At 42.5% G+C, this 15,547-nt stretch overlaps 2 protein-coding genes across 16 annotated transcripts in view; one reads left to right on the forward strand and one right to left on the reverse strand.

Annotated features, from left to right (window-relative positions):
- Nucleotides 1-626: 626 nt before the first annotated feature.
- On the forward strand, nt 627-9,883 carry LOC122396043 (leucine-zipper-like transcriptional regulator 1). 3 transcript variants are annotated; one of them, XM_043394128.1, is made up of 10 exons: nt 627-1,045; nt 1,489-1,797; nt 1,892-2,006; nt 2,071-2,237; nt 2,294-2,855; nt 2,912-3,362; nt 3,432-3,610; nt 3,691-3,975; nt 4,087-4,269; nt 9,664-9,883. In XM_043394128.1, exons 1-9 carry the CDS (start codon nt 939-941, stop codon nt 4,204-4,206), a joined length of 2,295 nt encoding a protein of 764 aa, XP_043250063.1. In that variant the 5' UTR covers nt 627-938; the 3' UTR covers nt 4,207-4,269; nt 9,664-9,883. The 3 variants fall into 3 exon arrangements, with proteins under 3 accessions (XP_043250063.1, XP_043250065.1, XP_043250064.1); XM_043394130.1 differs by lacking the exon at nt 1,489-1,797; XM_043394129.1 differs by lacking the exons at nt 4,087-4,269; nt 9,664-9,883 and adding an exon at nt 4,010-4,039 and having other exon boundaries at nt 3,691-3,938.
- LOC122396042 (pleckstrin homology domain-containing family G member 5-like) overlaps nt 4,787-15,547 on the reverse strand; it is a 91,842-nt gene continuing 81,081 nt past the window's right edge. For 8 of the 13 annotated variants that reach the window (XM_043394126.1, XM_043394122.1, XM_043394121.1 and 5 more), the window contains 12 exons: nt 12,152-12,234; nt 10,247-10,523; nt 9,424-9,569; nt 8,970-9,281; nt 8,747-8,896; nt 8,346-8,606; nt 8,027-8,278; nt 7,742-7,956; nt 7,469-7,657; nt 7,158-7,384; nt 5,880-6,704; nt 4,787-5,590 (listed from right to left, as the gene is read on the reverse strand). In XM_043394126.1, the coding sequence (XP_043250061.1) occupies nt 6,460-6,704; nt 7,158-7,384; nt 7,469-7,657; nt 7,742-7,956; nt 8,027-8,278; nt 8,346-8,606; nt 8,747-8,896; nt 8,970-9,281; nt 9,424-9,569; nt 10,247-10,523; nt 12,152-12,234 (2,357 nt within the window). In that variant the 3' untranslated portion in view covers nt 4,787-5,590; nt 5,880-6,459. Of the gene's footprint in view, nt 7,385-7,468; nt 7,658-7,741; nt 7,957-8,026; nt 8,279-8,345; nt 8,607-8,746; nt 8,897-8,969; nt 9,282-9,423; nt 9,570-10,246; nt 10,524-12,151; nt 12,235-15,547 lie in introns of all 13 variants that reach the window. The other 5 variants (XM_043394117.1, XM_043394119.1, XM_043394118.1 and 2 more) reach the window with 5 other exon arrangements.

Here is a 15,547-nt window from a genome sequence, read left to right on the forward strand (position 1 = left end):
TTTTTAGCGCTTTATTTAAACCGAACTTTCAACGAATATGTGTTTTCTTAGAACACACGATCTCAGGATTTAATTCTTAACTCTATGTATGAATACAACTTTGATACCATTACCCAAGATTAATTTTAAAGCCAGAAAACTGCAAAGCCAGAATGCTTAATTTGTTCGTGTCATAGGTCTAGTAAAAGATTTATGAGCAGATATATTTTTTCACATACTGCGGTATTAGTACTATAAGCATTGTATAATTAGGTTATGAACATTGTACATAGTTGAAAATAACACGTGTCTGTGGGCTTGAAAGAGGCTTAAAGGTTTATCAAGAGAAACCTTTGTAATTAAATGATCAATTTAAGAATTAAACCATTGTGGGCCTAATGAACGGTATCTACTTAATAAATAACAATCTGTTCGTTATATCGTTGGTTTAAAAGTTTAAATAATGTTATTTAGTGTTTCATTTGCACGAATACTTGAAAATTCTTAAGAAAGAATTGCGTTGGTGTGATATATTCTTCTGAAATGGCAGAAGTAAATTATGTCCGGTGTATGCGTGTACGTGTACAGTATCAATTATAATTGAAGAAACAATGTCAGTGCAAATTGACTATGGTAATTGTGTGCAAACCATTAAATAAACAGTTTTATTTAATTCCATGAAGTTACTTTTATAGTCCACCGTACTCCACCCGATCGATGGGACCACACATGTTTTTGATCAGTTCTGTGGTCGGTGACTGGTTTACCTGGTTTTTGATTACCGTGAAAATCAATTTTTTGATATTTCGGTATCAAATTAACAATTTAAGACCTTTGAAGACTCTCTTTCGCATAACGAGTATTGCAAATTCGTAAATGCCGAGGAGTGATCGAGTCACGAGCTTGTAGGTTAATCATGAGCTCCGTAATGTAACTAGTTTCCATTAAAATAATTGAAAATGGACAACGTTGCGACTGCAGAATGTTTGACCCTTGATTTTGGCCCTTTTGAAACCGTTCATCGTTGGCAACGTATGCCAGAATGCGATGAATTCGTCGGTGCAAGGTAATAAGGATCAATTAATTCTGCAATGTAGAATATAAGTTTCTATTTTCTTAGATTCAATTTTTCCCTGATTCTTCATAATGTCATTTGTGCAAACGATAATTTTGTTACAGCATTTTAATTCCAATAAACGTGCATCAGTGTTTTGGTTGTGACCAGCATATTCCAGTTTCTTTATTTATTTTGTAACTTTGTGTTTTGAAGACAGTTGATTTGTGATTGTGAATTGAAATTTGTAAATAAATGATAATAAGTAACCTGTAGAATTTTTCATTGTCACCAATATTATTCTTGTATATTAAGTTATAAACCGTAGTTACATTCATGAGTAATTAAAGTTATCCTCTTTTTATCCTTTGTTTCCTCTTGCATTTAATGTGATATTAGAAAGTGTTTTGTAAGTGTATTACTTCAAATTTTACCATACATTGTATTATACACAGGCGTAGCAAACACACTGTTGTAGCATATGAAGATGCAATATATGTTTTTGGCGGTGATAATGGTAGAAGAATGTTGAATGATTTGTTGAGATTTGATGTGAAAGAGAAATCCTGGGGACGTGCATTGGTAGCTGGAGCTCCTCCTGCTCCACGTTATCATCATTCTGCAGTTGTGCATGATTCTTCTATGTTTGTATTTGGTGGTTATACCGGTGATATACATTCCAATTCGAACCTCACCAATAAGAATGACTTGATCGAGTACCGGTTCCAAACTTGCCAATGGACAGAGTGGAAATTTATTGGGAAGTATGTTTGATTTACTTGATTTCTTTAATTTGCCTTTAACCATTTGTTCTTTCGGTTGCCAAGTACACAATATATATTTTATATCTCTTTGCAGAACACCTGTAGCCAGGTCAGCGCATGGAGCTGCTGTATATGACAATAAGTTATGGATATTCGCAGGTTATGATGGAAATGTAAGATTAAACGATATGTGGACAATATCATTGTTGGTAAGTCGATATATCGTCGTTGAAACGAAGTACAGATTATAAATTTTTTTTTAATCGCTTCCAGCCTGGGGAGCCAAGAGTCTGGGAGGAAGTTGTTCAGTCCGGGGATTGCCCGCCGACGTGTTGCAATTTCCCTGTCGCGGTGGCCCGCGAATCCATGTTCGTATTCAGCGGTCAGAGCGGAGCGAAGATCACCAATAGCCTTTTCCAATTTCATTTTCGAGAAAAAAGGTTAGTGCTTCAACCGTTAACGTTACATCGCAGTTGTACAAAGTAAATCTCGTTAGATGGACGCGTATTTCAACGGAGCACATACTTCACGGTGCTCCGCCACCGCCTGCACGTCGATACGGTCACACAATGGTCAGCTTCGACAGGCATCTTTATGTCTTCGGCGGCACGGCCGACTCCACGTTACCCAATGATCTCCATTGTTATGATCTTGATACGCAAACATGGAATATTATATTGCCGTCCGCGAATAGTCAGGTTCCATCCGGTCGTTTGTTCCACGCGGCGGCGGTTATTGGTGAGGCGATGTTCATTTTCGGTGGAACGGTCGATAATAACGTACGAATAGGTGAAACGTATCGGTTTCAATTCTCATCTTACCCAAAGTGTACGTTGCACGATGATTTTGGGAGATTGTTGAGGGGTCGTCTTTTCTGCGACGTAGAGTTCGTAGTAGGGGACATGGAAACGAAAATACCCGCTCACATAGCTATGGTAGCGGCTAGATCGCAATTTCTCAGAGCTCGAATTATACAGGCACGAGAGAAGCGAGAGAAACACTTGGAAGACACGTTTGGGACTGTCGACGTACCGATAAAAGATCAACCGTTGTTAGAGGTAAATAAATTAACGAGAGCTTTTTGGTACGGAATTATCAAGTTGCACCTTTAAAGGTGAGGCTGACGGACGCGGTGCCTGAAGCTTTCGAAATGGTTTTAAACTATATCTACACCGATCGCATCGATCCAACAAAGAGGAGCGAAGATGGATCGAGCAGTCGCGTCGAAGATCCTCTGAGCAATCGAATCGTACTTCTTATGATGGACGTGTATCGTTTGGCGGTGCAATTCAATATGAAACGGTTGGAGCAACTGTGCGTCCATTACCTGAAGGCAACCATAAGCCACGCGAATGTTCTCGAGGCGTTGCACAACGCCGCTCAGTTGAAGCTGGACTTCATAAAGGAGTTCTGTTTGAGTTTCGTCGTGAAAGAGAGCAACTACAATCAAATTGTAATGAGCCAAGAGTTCGAGACTCTGGACCAGCCTCTGATGGTAAAAATTATTAGGAGGCGTCAGATGCCACAGGCGAGAAACTTTTCGAAGCAGTACGACTTCGGTACAGGTGCGTTTCCTGAACGTTGTGTCAAATAAACAATTAATATCTTGTTGATTTTTCGTTCGGTAACTTCAGGAACGACGCTCGAGCAAGATATGGAGGCGTTTTTGGAAAGCGTCGGCAGAGAATTCTGCGATATAACGTTGATGTTGGACGGAGTGCCGATTCCGGCCCATAAAGCGATACTTGCGGCTCGATGTAGCTACTTCGAGGGAATGTTCCGTTCTTTTATGCCAGAAAACAATACAGTGAACGTAAGCAATTTATTTATTAAGGTTTTATCCGTTCCTGGTGATCGAGCACACTGTAATGCAACGCTTGTTATTTCCGACAGATACAAATAGGCGAAATGATACCGTCCTCGGAATCATTCGACTCCTTGTTGAGGTACATTTACCACGCAGACGTTTCCATGCCACCCGAAGACTCCTTGTATTTATTTACCGCCCCGGTTTTTTACGGTTTCACGAACAATCGGTTGCAAGCCTTTTGCAAACAGAATCTCGAAATGAACGTAACCTTTGAGAACGTTATACAAATTTTGGAAGCCGCGGATAGAATGCAAGCTGCCGATATAAAGAAGTATGCGTTGGATCTCATCGTGCACCATTTCACAGAGGTACATATTACACTAACATTTTATGTCGCAACAGGCTCAGGCGTTAGGGGCGCTTTATCACCGAATCAAAGACGTTTCTTCTGTCGCGAACATAACCTCATCTGCGTACAGGTCGCGAGGCTTCCGAGATTGAAGCAACTGAGTCGAGAGCTTTTGTTGGACATCATCGAGGCCCTAGCCGACGAACGCAGCGAGGCTCGAACGTGCCAGGACATGGCGAACGATTGCTGACGGATTCTTGCCTCGCACCGTTGTCCCTTTACATGGGATTCCCCATCGCCCTCCAGCTGTCAAGTAAGTGTGCAGTACAGTATCCTAACAACTTTTAATATTTTCTACCTCACGGGGCAAGGGTACATGGTAGACGAATGTCTGAAAAATTTGAAGCACCGGCCGCGTATGTAAATATGTTAAAAGAACTTGTAACGTCCGTCTTCTATGATGGGTATGGTAACGCTGTCCCAAAGTCTTCATTGTTGAATGGTCTAGTAGATTTAAATAGGTAAATGTATTCGTGGACTATCGAAAATTTGTATAGTTTGTCATTTGATATTAAGCATATATTTAAACTGTGAATTTGATATTACGATACGAAATAGCGAACCAGTGTTTAGAGGTTAAACTAGTTAGAATAAGCATTGAACGAGTTCTTTGTTTGAAATTTTTCTACGTATAATATTATCTTGTCGATGCCAGAGATCCTGTATAATAGAAAAAAAAAAATTATTCGTGTTATAAAATTATTAATAAAATGTTGTATAGAAGAATTGTTAACTTTTACTATAAGAATGTGTACTATTGTTTAGAAGATAGTACTTACCTTTAGTCAAAACGAGGAGTACGATTAAGGGGAGAAATACAAATCGTTAATAAATTATGTACTATATTTTGACCTTGATCGCGAATGATCGTACATACACGTACAATCGATATCTTTTATGATAGTTAACACGTTTAAGCTTAATGCAAGCTGCGCAAATTTTAGGGTCGAAAGAAATCTTACATGAGGAGCTCGTATAAAATCATTGCTCTTGTTTTCTTTCTACGTATTGTTGTCTCTAGTTGGGTGACGTTCATCGACGGCCCGATTCTTCAGTTCAGTCTCTCGAACAAAATATTGCGAAATCGAATTTGTACTTAAAGTAAACGTTTCTCTCCCGCTTGAAACGCTTCTCGTATCCACCCACGCTTGGAATTTTCATTTTATCGAAGCTTGTTGTACGAGGGGTTAGCGAAACTGTTTCTTCTACGAAAAATTGTGACTCCCTAACGTGCGTCCATCCGCCTAAACGATCACGCTCTGGCGTTATCATTAAATCACGAACTCGCTTTTTAGTTTAAAATTTTCACTAGAGGCATCTTAACTCCAACTATTATAGTTATCTAAACTTAAATCACGATAAATAGTCGTAATTGTAATTACACTATGTAGGCCTGTTTTTTCTTTTGTTCATCGCTTACAATTCTAAATGAACTAGGGTAATATTGAACGCGGCTGTCCCAACAGCCACGTAATTAATTACAAAATGAGATCTAGAAGTTACACGGCTAAGTAAAGAAGTTACAATGATACGGTCATGGTACAAACTTCACGTTGATTTCGAATGGCCCCAATCTGAAACAGAGTCGTGCGTAAAATGGCGTACGATCTACAAGATTGGCAAGAAAGCCCTTACAGAATTCATTCGTTTTAGTCGACACAATTTCTGACGCCAAAGGGTTATCGAACTATTAATCTTTGTCTTCTTGTTCTTTGGTATAGGTTTGCTCGAAAGAGTCTTCAATAGCTCTGTATTGTCACTTATTGACAAACGTATGAGATTATTTAAGGGTCTGTAAAGAGTTTCCTTCCAATCTTAGGATTCATCGCTATTGACAGGGAGAATAGGACGTTCTTGGCTCACCGATTGTAAAATTGCTCGATTCATATTGTAGGCACAGGGAGTACGAGACGTTCACATACTCAAGTTGAATCCTTTCGTATCGTTTGTAACCGTTTCTGATCCTGCATGAAAGTGTGTGCAGCACTTGCATATAGACAACAGAAAGCAATATCTTGTTTCTAAACCCAACGTGTGTCACGTACACCCTTATCAAATGCGGATGGTCCGTAGCAATTTACCTTTTCGGTAGGTTACTCTTGTGTGCCAGCTCTTGTCATTTCTAAAAAAATGTACCGAACGATAGAAAACCGGCGACTTGGTTCGACGTAACACAACACCAAGTTAATTGACTCGTAGGAGAAAGCAATGCAGGGTGTTCCATGAGAGATTAGAAAGATTTCTCGTCTTTACTGGTTTTACGGAGAACCAGCGGCAAAGGAAACTTTATCCAGAGGTCTGCTTGGAAGGTTACTATTAGAATGTCTCACAAAACACTCCGCATCTGAATCGTCCTATCGCGGTTTGTCGCTGGAGCGTCTCAATGTTTGGGCGTGGCTCTCGCCTGTTACCAGATTAACGTCGGAAAGAGAAGATTGAAATCTCAGATGAAATCGTTAACCTTTTCTTCGGCGATGCTGCTCGTCGATGGCATCCTGTGCGAAGGTTCCAGCCTCCTTCTTCTTTCCTCGATGGCGTCTGCGTCCAGGTTCATCGTGGGCTGCATCGTCTGCGTCACAGACGTGCTTATGTGTCTCGTTTTAACGAGAGGTGGATTTCGCGATTGCGGGATCGCGAACGCTCTTCTTAGGGCCCCTCTCGGGGGTGACGGCGGCGGATAGGAGATACCTAATGGTATATTTTAGGTCAGCAAACACCAACGTGTTACTGCAATTGCATCTTACTAACATGAAGCCGTGCAACTTTGTTCACAACAGCATTTTAAATATCATATACTATATCAAGGTATGGTATCTTAAGCTAAAAGTTATCGAAAGTATCTCTATCGATCTTAGGTGTCTTGGTAAAGTTTTCATCGAATATTTTTTTTTTTTGGAGGAGTGGGATTGGTGGGGCTACATTTATTAACAGGTTGAGTGCAGCGACAAGAGGAAGCTTTTGCTGGCGATCGACGTTTCTCGGTACCAGCGGTACGCTTCTGTTTGGCGGCCGCGGCGCTCAACCTATTTAGCAACTCTGTCAAGCATGCACAGTGCCGTTTTTGCTGGTGGTTTATTGTCAGAACAAGCCTCTAGAGGGTAACAGTGGAAGAAGATATAGTCCCGCGTGGGTAATTGCTACCTCGGTGCCCTGGTGAAAGCAAAGTGTCCTTGCTCTTTGTTATTTGGGGTACGATTAGAAGTGAGTTTGGCGGTGTCGGGGATACGGTTGACGTTTGTGGCGAAGTAGCTAGAGTCAAGTTTGGTAGCGATTGGCCCAAGCTAGAATATGCCGGCACTTGGACGCTCAGTGTGTTGGGCGTCGGCGACTTACTCAGCAGATATCGTCTATTATCAAATTTGTTAGAACTAGAATAATGTACAAACGTTTGGTCAGATTGATATTTACAACGTGTTTCCGGTTCGATGTTCGATGTTCGTGCGCGCGGTTACCTTATTTGTAGGGGTCTGTGATTATGTCCAGAACTCTCACCGCCTTCCTCGGACGAGACGCTCGAGGCGCGCGGCAGTTCGCTGGTCTCTACGCTAACGTTTCTGCTTTGATTGTAACTGGGCAGGAAGCTGCTGCTTCCCGGCGACATGCCCTCCATCTCGATACTACCGCTGGAAGTTGTTTCGCGACTTTTATTAGAGATAGTTCTAGCGTTCTTTCACTACTGGCCTCTCTAGATACTAGACTAACTGATACAAGCGATCGCGACACACCTGTGACTGTGGGCGAGGCTGCTGACACGCGACGCCCTGCTACTTCCACGCGGCGTTTTCAGAATCGTCTCGCATTCCTCGCCCTCGAAATCAACATCCCCTAGGAAAGTGCTAGGCTGTCGACTGACCGTTGCCAGGTGCAAGGGATTACCGAGCGGCGGTACCTTCATCAGCGCGAACTGTTGTTGAGCCTTTCTTATGGATTCCATCCACGACTACAAAACGACACGTTAACGTTTCATCGAGAACTAGCCACGGAATCGACTCGAAATTTAAGACTAAGACCTTGGCCAATTTCGATTCCCCAGCGCTGAGAACCAGAGCAGCCGACGCCGCCCCGTACTCATTCAGATAGATCAATCCTAAGCTGGTCGGTTCCTTGAGCTCGTGGATGCGGATGCGATCGATCACGTACGGCTGTCTAATAATCTTCAAACCACCCCCGACGGTTCCAGTCAGCCCGCTGGATGAGGTTTTTTTGGTAGATGGTTTGCAGATCAATAGCATGTCCGTCAGCAGCAGCACGTGCACCTCCATCTGAGAAATAAATCCAAGTCTCGAGCCCATTTACTCCATAGTTGTTTTTTACCGGTTCGCGAATCACCTTGCTGCTAGCTGCGTCCCTCAGCTTCAAGTCTCCGTCGCGGAGAAGCACTCTGAGCGTGTCTTTCGGGCAACCTGGCATCGGCACCGTCGTAATGTCGAACGTGCTGTGATTCTTAATTAGTTTCTCTAATTCCTCGTCCCGGGACTCGACCACGTCGTAGCTCTCTATGCGACACGCTGCACTGGCCAACCGCGCTGTCTCCTCGCTCCTCCTCAAAGCGGCGTTCACGGACGCCACGAAGTCGTCTACAGATTTGATCTGCAACAATTAGAGGTGTACCAAGGCTTTAAACGTTGGAGAATATTGGATGGGGCTGGTCAGTGATCGAATTTCTACTGTATTGCCTCGCTTCTTGCGACAATCTGCGTTAGGGATACTTGCAACGAAGAGATTCTCACCATGTGTGTCAACTCTGCCCGTTGTTCCTCGATCTCTGTGTTCTTGTGAACAGCTTTCAGGAGGAGGGAGTACTTAGTCAGTCTCTGCATAGGCTTCACCAATATGTCGAGCAGTTTCAGTCGATTGCAGTCCTTTTGAGTCTCGCACCACTGATGAACAAGGGTTCTGGTTAAACTCTGAATTGGGATCGTTCCTTTCCTGGTGACTATTTGACCCACTTACCACCAGATAGACCGTGAACAATTGATTATCGTTCAGCCGGTCCCTGCAGTACTGCTGACACCTGCTTTGCTCGGCACAGTATCTGGCGTAGGGCGCGAACGTTTGCTCGAACGTCTCGAAACCCTGCAGAAGGTGGCCAGGATCGAGCGGTTGTCCAGTGGACCTCGATGTATTCACCATCGCCAGGACATGCTCGCTCAAGAAGTAGCGATTGGCGGCGTAGATTTCAGGGATGTTGCTGAACAGCTTGGTTCTGTCGACCTCGGTCAGGATATTCGAGGCCTGCAGGCTGCAGAGGCACGCCATGAAGAGCTAGAATACGTGAAAATGCAGTGAAACATTTGTATTAGTTTCTGAACGTTACTATATTTTTTTTTAAAGAAGAAAGGTCCAATTAAAGTTGATGAAACAAATGCCCGGCATTTGCAGGCAAATATTTGAGGGAAGTTCTTACGTCTGTGACGACCTTCAGTGTCTTAATGTACGCTACTTCTGTTTGAGCTAACTCCCACAGAGCAGTCTGTTGCTGCTGCTGCTTCTCCGAAAGTTGGTCCGAGTTGTAGACAATGTCGCGCCAGTCGTCTTCTAAGTTGTACAAGGCTGCAACGAAATGAAGTTTACAATAGCGTGATCCATCCGCGAAGCGATGAAGATAATTTAGATTATTAATTAAAATTTCTGCTTTCATTTCCAGCTCGAAACGAGCCAAGACAACGAACCAATGACGGCCCGGACAGCCCAAAACCGCAACTATGTGTTCACAAACGGCTCTTGAACTCTACTCAAAAGACCGTAAACTATTTTTATAGCAGAGAAGCAACTTTGCACCGGCGATTATCGATGTTATAAATATGTATATTTAAGAGTTTTATAAAGTAAAATAATTTATTGGATATTAATATAAATTTGTTGTACAGAAGCTACCGGTGTTTTTATTATAGTTGTTAAGCGATGGGTTCCTTTGATTCCTCTAGATCGAGGGGAAAAAGTCTTTGGACTCTTTATGTGTCTATTATTATGGCTATCGCCACTGTTCTCATTGGGGCCAGCTCAATTTGATCATAGAGGGCGATTCTGCATGCAAGCCACTGGTGATTCCAAGGGCTTCCCCTTGATTGCGTCAAGTTAGACCACAGCGTGGTATTTATTTCATTTCCAAATTGGGAAATTGATCGATATTTGTAGTGGTAGCTGGCTCAACCTAATTACTAAACCTTCAGGCAAAAAAGGGATCCTCCATCCTTGATCTAGAGGGAAGATACGTAACGAGTGCCTACCATCTTCGTTGATAGCGTGTTCGTAGGGCAGTTGTACGTCCGTGAGCTTCGGTACACCGTGTTTATTGTAGTCGTCGAGTTGTGCAGTGAGGAGGTCCAGCTTGTTGCCCTTCGTGTTCATGAAGAAGCCGCTCCAGCGCTGCTTGCTGGTCTTGAGTCCCGCAGCCCCAGCGGAACTCCGACCAGAAGTGAGCGTCGTGCTGCCACTTACTTCCGAATCAACGCTCGAGTCTTCCGTCGAGACGCTGAAGAAGCGACCGCTCCGACCCCGATAACTCTGCGGATTAAAAGTTTAATAAACTGCCTGGATCCGCGAGCAATAGGCAGTTTTAACGTGGCTTCAAAGATCCTTTGATAAGGCGCTCTTACCAAGAAGGACCCAACGCGGAATAATAAGACCAAAAATGAAATAAGGACGTTCGAATGAGATAAGAACACCCGCGAAGTCGGATTTCGTTAAAGCAACGAAGTTCCTCTTTGTATTATTATGCTCCTGCCTTTAGCTTTAAAACGAAATCCTAATTAATCGCTGAGCAATAATCGTGAAAAGTAGAAGAGGATCCGAGCCAAGTCCAAGGTCTGTTGAGACTGGACTGCTTCCAGGTGTTTCTACGTAGACCCGGGCTTTAGTTATCAGAAATTAAAAGGATTTCGCTCAGACGTCGAGCTCTGGCACTTGTAAAATGAAAAGTGTCCTTACATAAAGCCCAGCTTTAGTCGTCTGAAATTGAAAAGAATCATCGGCTGAATCCAATGTACACTCAAACACAGAACTTCACCACTTCTGGGATAAAAGGTGTCTTGAACGAGTGCTTCAGCCAGGAATCTGGCACAGGAGGAGATTAGCAGATCAGCGAAATGGTACTTGTCGGAAAATTGGCGACGGAATCGCGTTTATCGTTTCCGTCGCGTTCCCTGGCAACTCATTAGAATCCGGATGCGAGTCTAATAGGAGGATTAGTATCGATCGTCGTTTCTCCGCGGCATTGTTTGCACCTGACGGATCGTTTCGCAATTTGTCTTCGACGATGGCGGAAGGGTCAAGGTTCGACGAGGCCCGGCGGCGACGTATTGTTCGCGATTATTGAAGTTCGATCGAAGATTAGGGGAGGATGACGGTCACGATGTGTGTCAGCTTGTCGGAGCACAATGAGCCACGGAGAGGGGAAGGGGATGGGTATGTGTGGCTGATATCAAGTCTCTCGGACAATCTGTTCCAATGGAGACTGCAGTCGAAGACGCGGTGAACGATTCGTTTAAGTTGCTCGTGCCGTATCTGTGAGCATCTGCGCTAATTAAAGTGCCAGAGAAAAATCCGTGGAAATTGAAAAGGAATAAAAAGGAACGTGACTCTGAAGGATGGAAACATGAAAGATCGGAATACGTCCAAAATGAAGATCGACTGCTTTAAAAAACGCTTTCTGTTTCCTTTCTTGAGTAGAATCTCTCTGAGAAACGAGACAGGATTTATTGATGCGTTAAATTAATATAATTCAAAGTCAATGGCTCGCTAGCGACCCGCGTGATTTCTCTGTAAATTACACCGGACGACTGAAAGATACGACTGAAAGATGTCGCTTAATTTTTAAGAAAATGTGCATTACGAGATGCAGCTTCTGTTTGCTTGGCCTAAGAGACGCTATGAAGCCGAATATGCAGTTGGTTTTACGATTCGAGCGAATTTTATTTGGAGACAGATGTTGCTGGGAAACAATACGCCGCTGGATTTGGAAAAATTAGTCCTTTCCTACCACATATGTTCCAGGAGATGGTTTTCAGTACAGTGTAACGTCGGATTCACGTTTGGAGTGGATTAATGTTGAAATTTCACTCAAAGCGAGTGTTCTTACTTCAAACCGATGCGTCGGGAAGAGTACGAGCGACCAAGCAACGTTGTCAACTTACCCCACTCGCCGCTTTCCTCAACGATATGATTTGACCAACCCTCTGACTAGTCGATCTGGAGTTCGGTTTCTCATTGTCCTTGACTGAAACACATAAAAACCACGCCGTGTAAGAAATTTTTCGTACTCAAACGTCTCCTCTATTTCGAAGCACTTCCACTGGCGAGACGGAAGAAACGAATCGTGAATTATTACGAAAGAACCGGTAGACACATCTCGCCCCATTTTTGTTACTTCTCGTATTTATTTTCGTCCCGTCACGATGTAATGGAGAAACTTTGGACATATTTCGCTACACTCGCAAAATGTCCCGTAAAGTTCAGCGAACGAGAATTGACAGACGGCAGCGAACTGAGCGGTTAAACGTTGCGATTGATATTTGTGATTGATAAACAAGCCTGGAGTTTCAGGAATCACATTTTACGACGGCGACGGGGCTTATTCTCGTCGAAACAGACAGCGTTATCGATGTTCGTGACAGTTTCGCGCGGAGGTCTGAACACGAACGGGCATATTTCACTTCGCGCTCTTGAGGGTGTGTTCTCATTTACAATCTTCGTTTCTCGCTCAAATTTAATAACGTAAAATGTATAAAACAGCTCGTTAAAGATAAATTATTGTACGGACAATACGTAGCTACCAATTTGACAAATATTTTTGTATGCAATTTCAGTAATTTTTAGAGAATATTTTCAGAGTGTCTTACATGGGCTGTAAAAAATTGTCGTATAGAGAAATGGACTTTTTTGATCTATCGAATGTGAATGACCCCTTAAGTTTCCCAGTATTTGATGAATTCTCATTGTTTTGACGGCTAGATGAAACAGAGACCGTTTTTACGAGACACGAATGGACGCCATTAAGGACGATAACCATCTGAAATATTGTCGCTAAATTGTTGCGTGAGTTTTCGTTCACGCATCGTACCTTCGACGCCATAGCTCAAGGTCAACGGTGCCCAAAACGTTTCTATATTTAGAATTCCATGAATAGTGTCAATCTTAGCGTGGAACTTATCACAGATTTTTATCTACGATCTTGTAGTATTACAGAAGCGACTAATTTCGCCAGGTTTATCGACCTAAATTTATCTGGAGGATCTACAGTATCTCCACGCCATTAATTATCACTATCTGACTCGAATAAAACCGAAACTTTTCTCAAACTTACTATTGCACTCAAAATCTGTGTGTTTGTGATTGCACAAATAAATCCTACAGTTTTTGTCTAATCCGGATAAAATTTTGTGCAGTTACTCTTTATGTTCTTATAAAAAGTGCAGACTACGAGATACTCGGTAATAATATAAGGAGACCTATTTGAACGTACGCAAGGCACTGCAGAAACCTTCCTCGAATTCTGATAAATTGAGAGCAGCAGGGTTCGATGTAGTAGTTGGGCACACAGAATTCGATTGGAACGTGTTATTTCATTCGTGGTTTCTGCAACGTAGCAACCTTACTGCGACGAAACTCCATTGAAAACGGTCGATTCGAGAAACGATACGGAAAATCATGGGTTTCCAGTTACACGGACATCTTCTGGGCTGTATGTGGACCGCGAGTTAATTTTGTTTCGTGGTAGTTTCAATCATATCCAGCATCCGACGCAATTACGGATTGCACAAACGATGGAATTGTGGCGGGTCTTGATTGCGAGGAACAGAGGATGCTTTTGATACTTCTTTGATCCACCGTTGGCCTTAATTCGCGGTCTTTGTCCGTAAACTGTGCAAGATCCGTCGTTGGTCGGTATTTCCAAAACGTAAAAACACTTTTAATTAGCTTTCAATTAACCTTATCTGGCGAGCAACGTTGCTGTTTTTGAATTTCAAGTTTCCGCGACTTTAAACGCCCTGATACCAAGGTCACCTTGACTTTTTTAAATGTTATAATTTTTCTAGTACAAACTAAGAGCATCTATTATTATCCAGTCATCCATAAGTATGCAAACTCGCGACGAGTTTCCATCGATAATTACGTTATTCGAAGGGCCAATTTTCTTGTATAGGCGCCCTTTTATTAATCAGGTTAACTGGACCTTGTTACTCGATGACAGGCATCTGTTTAACCTTTTAGATATTTAATAAGATCGTGTCTGTGACGTTGGAGCGAAAAGGGTACGCGTAGGCGAGCCACCGTGACATCCTACCACTTTGTTTTTACTTTTTGTTCCTGTTTTCCAAGGCCACGGTTCGAATTAACGAATGGCCTGGGTCGCAGCTTTTCGCGATCCTATAAATCAGGGATTATCAACGTACAGCCACGTGGACCCTCGATGCATTTTTTTGCACATTTACCCACAATTTTACACGTTACGAATTAATAGTGTGCTATTACTTTTAACGATTAACGAGAATGACGAACTGTAGGAGGTCGTAAATAAATTGAGAAAGGGATACACCAGCCAAGAAAAGTTGAGAAACACTGCTTCAAAGGATTGCGACTCTTCGCGTGCCGCTACGGCTCGCAGTCGACAATTCTTTTTTATTCGACCGTAATCCTTTCGCTGGATGAAATATAGAGCTTTTTATAGTTGCTGATAAAGATCTATAGAGCTTCGAGAATCCGTCGAAAACGTCGATATAACAAATTTCGCGAGACTGATAAAGCTCCAAGCTAAATGTAAATTGACTAAGACTCGTATCGTAATTAAATTTTCTGAAAAATTTACGAGAGATTGTTTATAATTTCAAAGATTCCAAACGTGGTAGATCCTTTAAGTAGTTATGCAGGTTATAAAGTTGGACGTAGTGATAACGCGAGAGTTCGCGCTTGAAGATTCGTATCGGTGTTTTATGCTTTTGCTAAGGAAGCATTACCTTCCTCGATAAGTCACGTGTTTTATGTAACATCGTAAGTGTCGCATTTACATGACCCCGTTTCCTCCGGTTACAGTTTTTCGCCATCACGTGCATCTCTAAAATATTAGTCCGATGTCCGATAAGTCTGATTTGTCTCCGCGTTAATGTCACACGTTTTCAAACAGTACAAATCGCCCCTATTTAAACAGTTCGATATTACCAATATTCGCTATCGTAAATTAGCCCCGAAATCGTCAACATCGCCGGAAAGATAAACAAGGAGTAAGCTCGCCGTTTGACACGAATTTCGCCAACAGAAGCCAAAAACACGACTTCTAATGAATTTACGGTGAATTTCAAGTAGTATGACGTTGGTACGGTCAGCCTAAACAACACCATGAGTTCGACGTTCAAGATTCAAAGTAGTTTATACATTTAGCGACTAGATCAAATCAGGTTTGGCTTAATTTGTATTCCCTAGTAAGAATCATTCGTCCAAAATGGATTTACGTTTATTAGGTGTGTATTTGATTTGGTTTGATTAAGTTTGATCGAGATTAGCTCAATTTCGTACGAATGGTTCGTGCTTTCTGC

The sequence above is a fragment of the Colletes gigas genome, unplaced genomic scaffold (genome assembly GCF_013123115.1).
Source record: "Colletes gigas isolate AHSC1104 unplaced genomic scaffold, ASM1312311v1 Colletes_gigas_Sc00007, whole genome shotgun sequence".
Classification (NCBI taxonomy): Eukaryota; Metazoa; Arthropoda; class Insecta; order Hymenoptera; family Colletidae; genus Colletes; species Colletes gigas.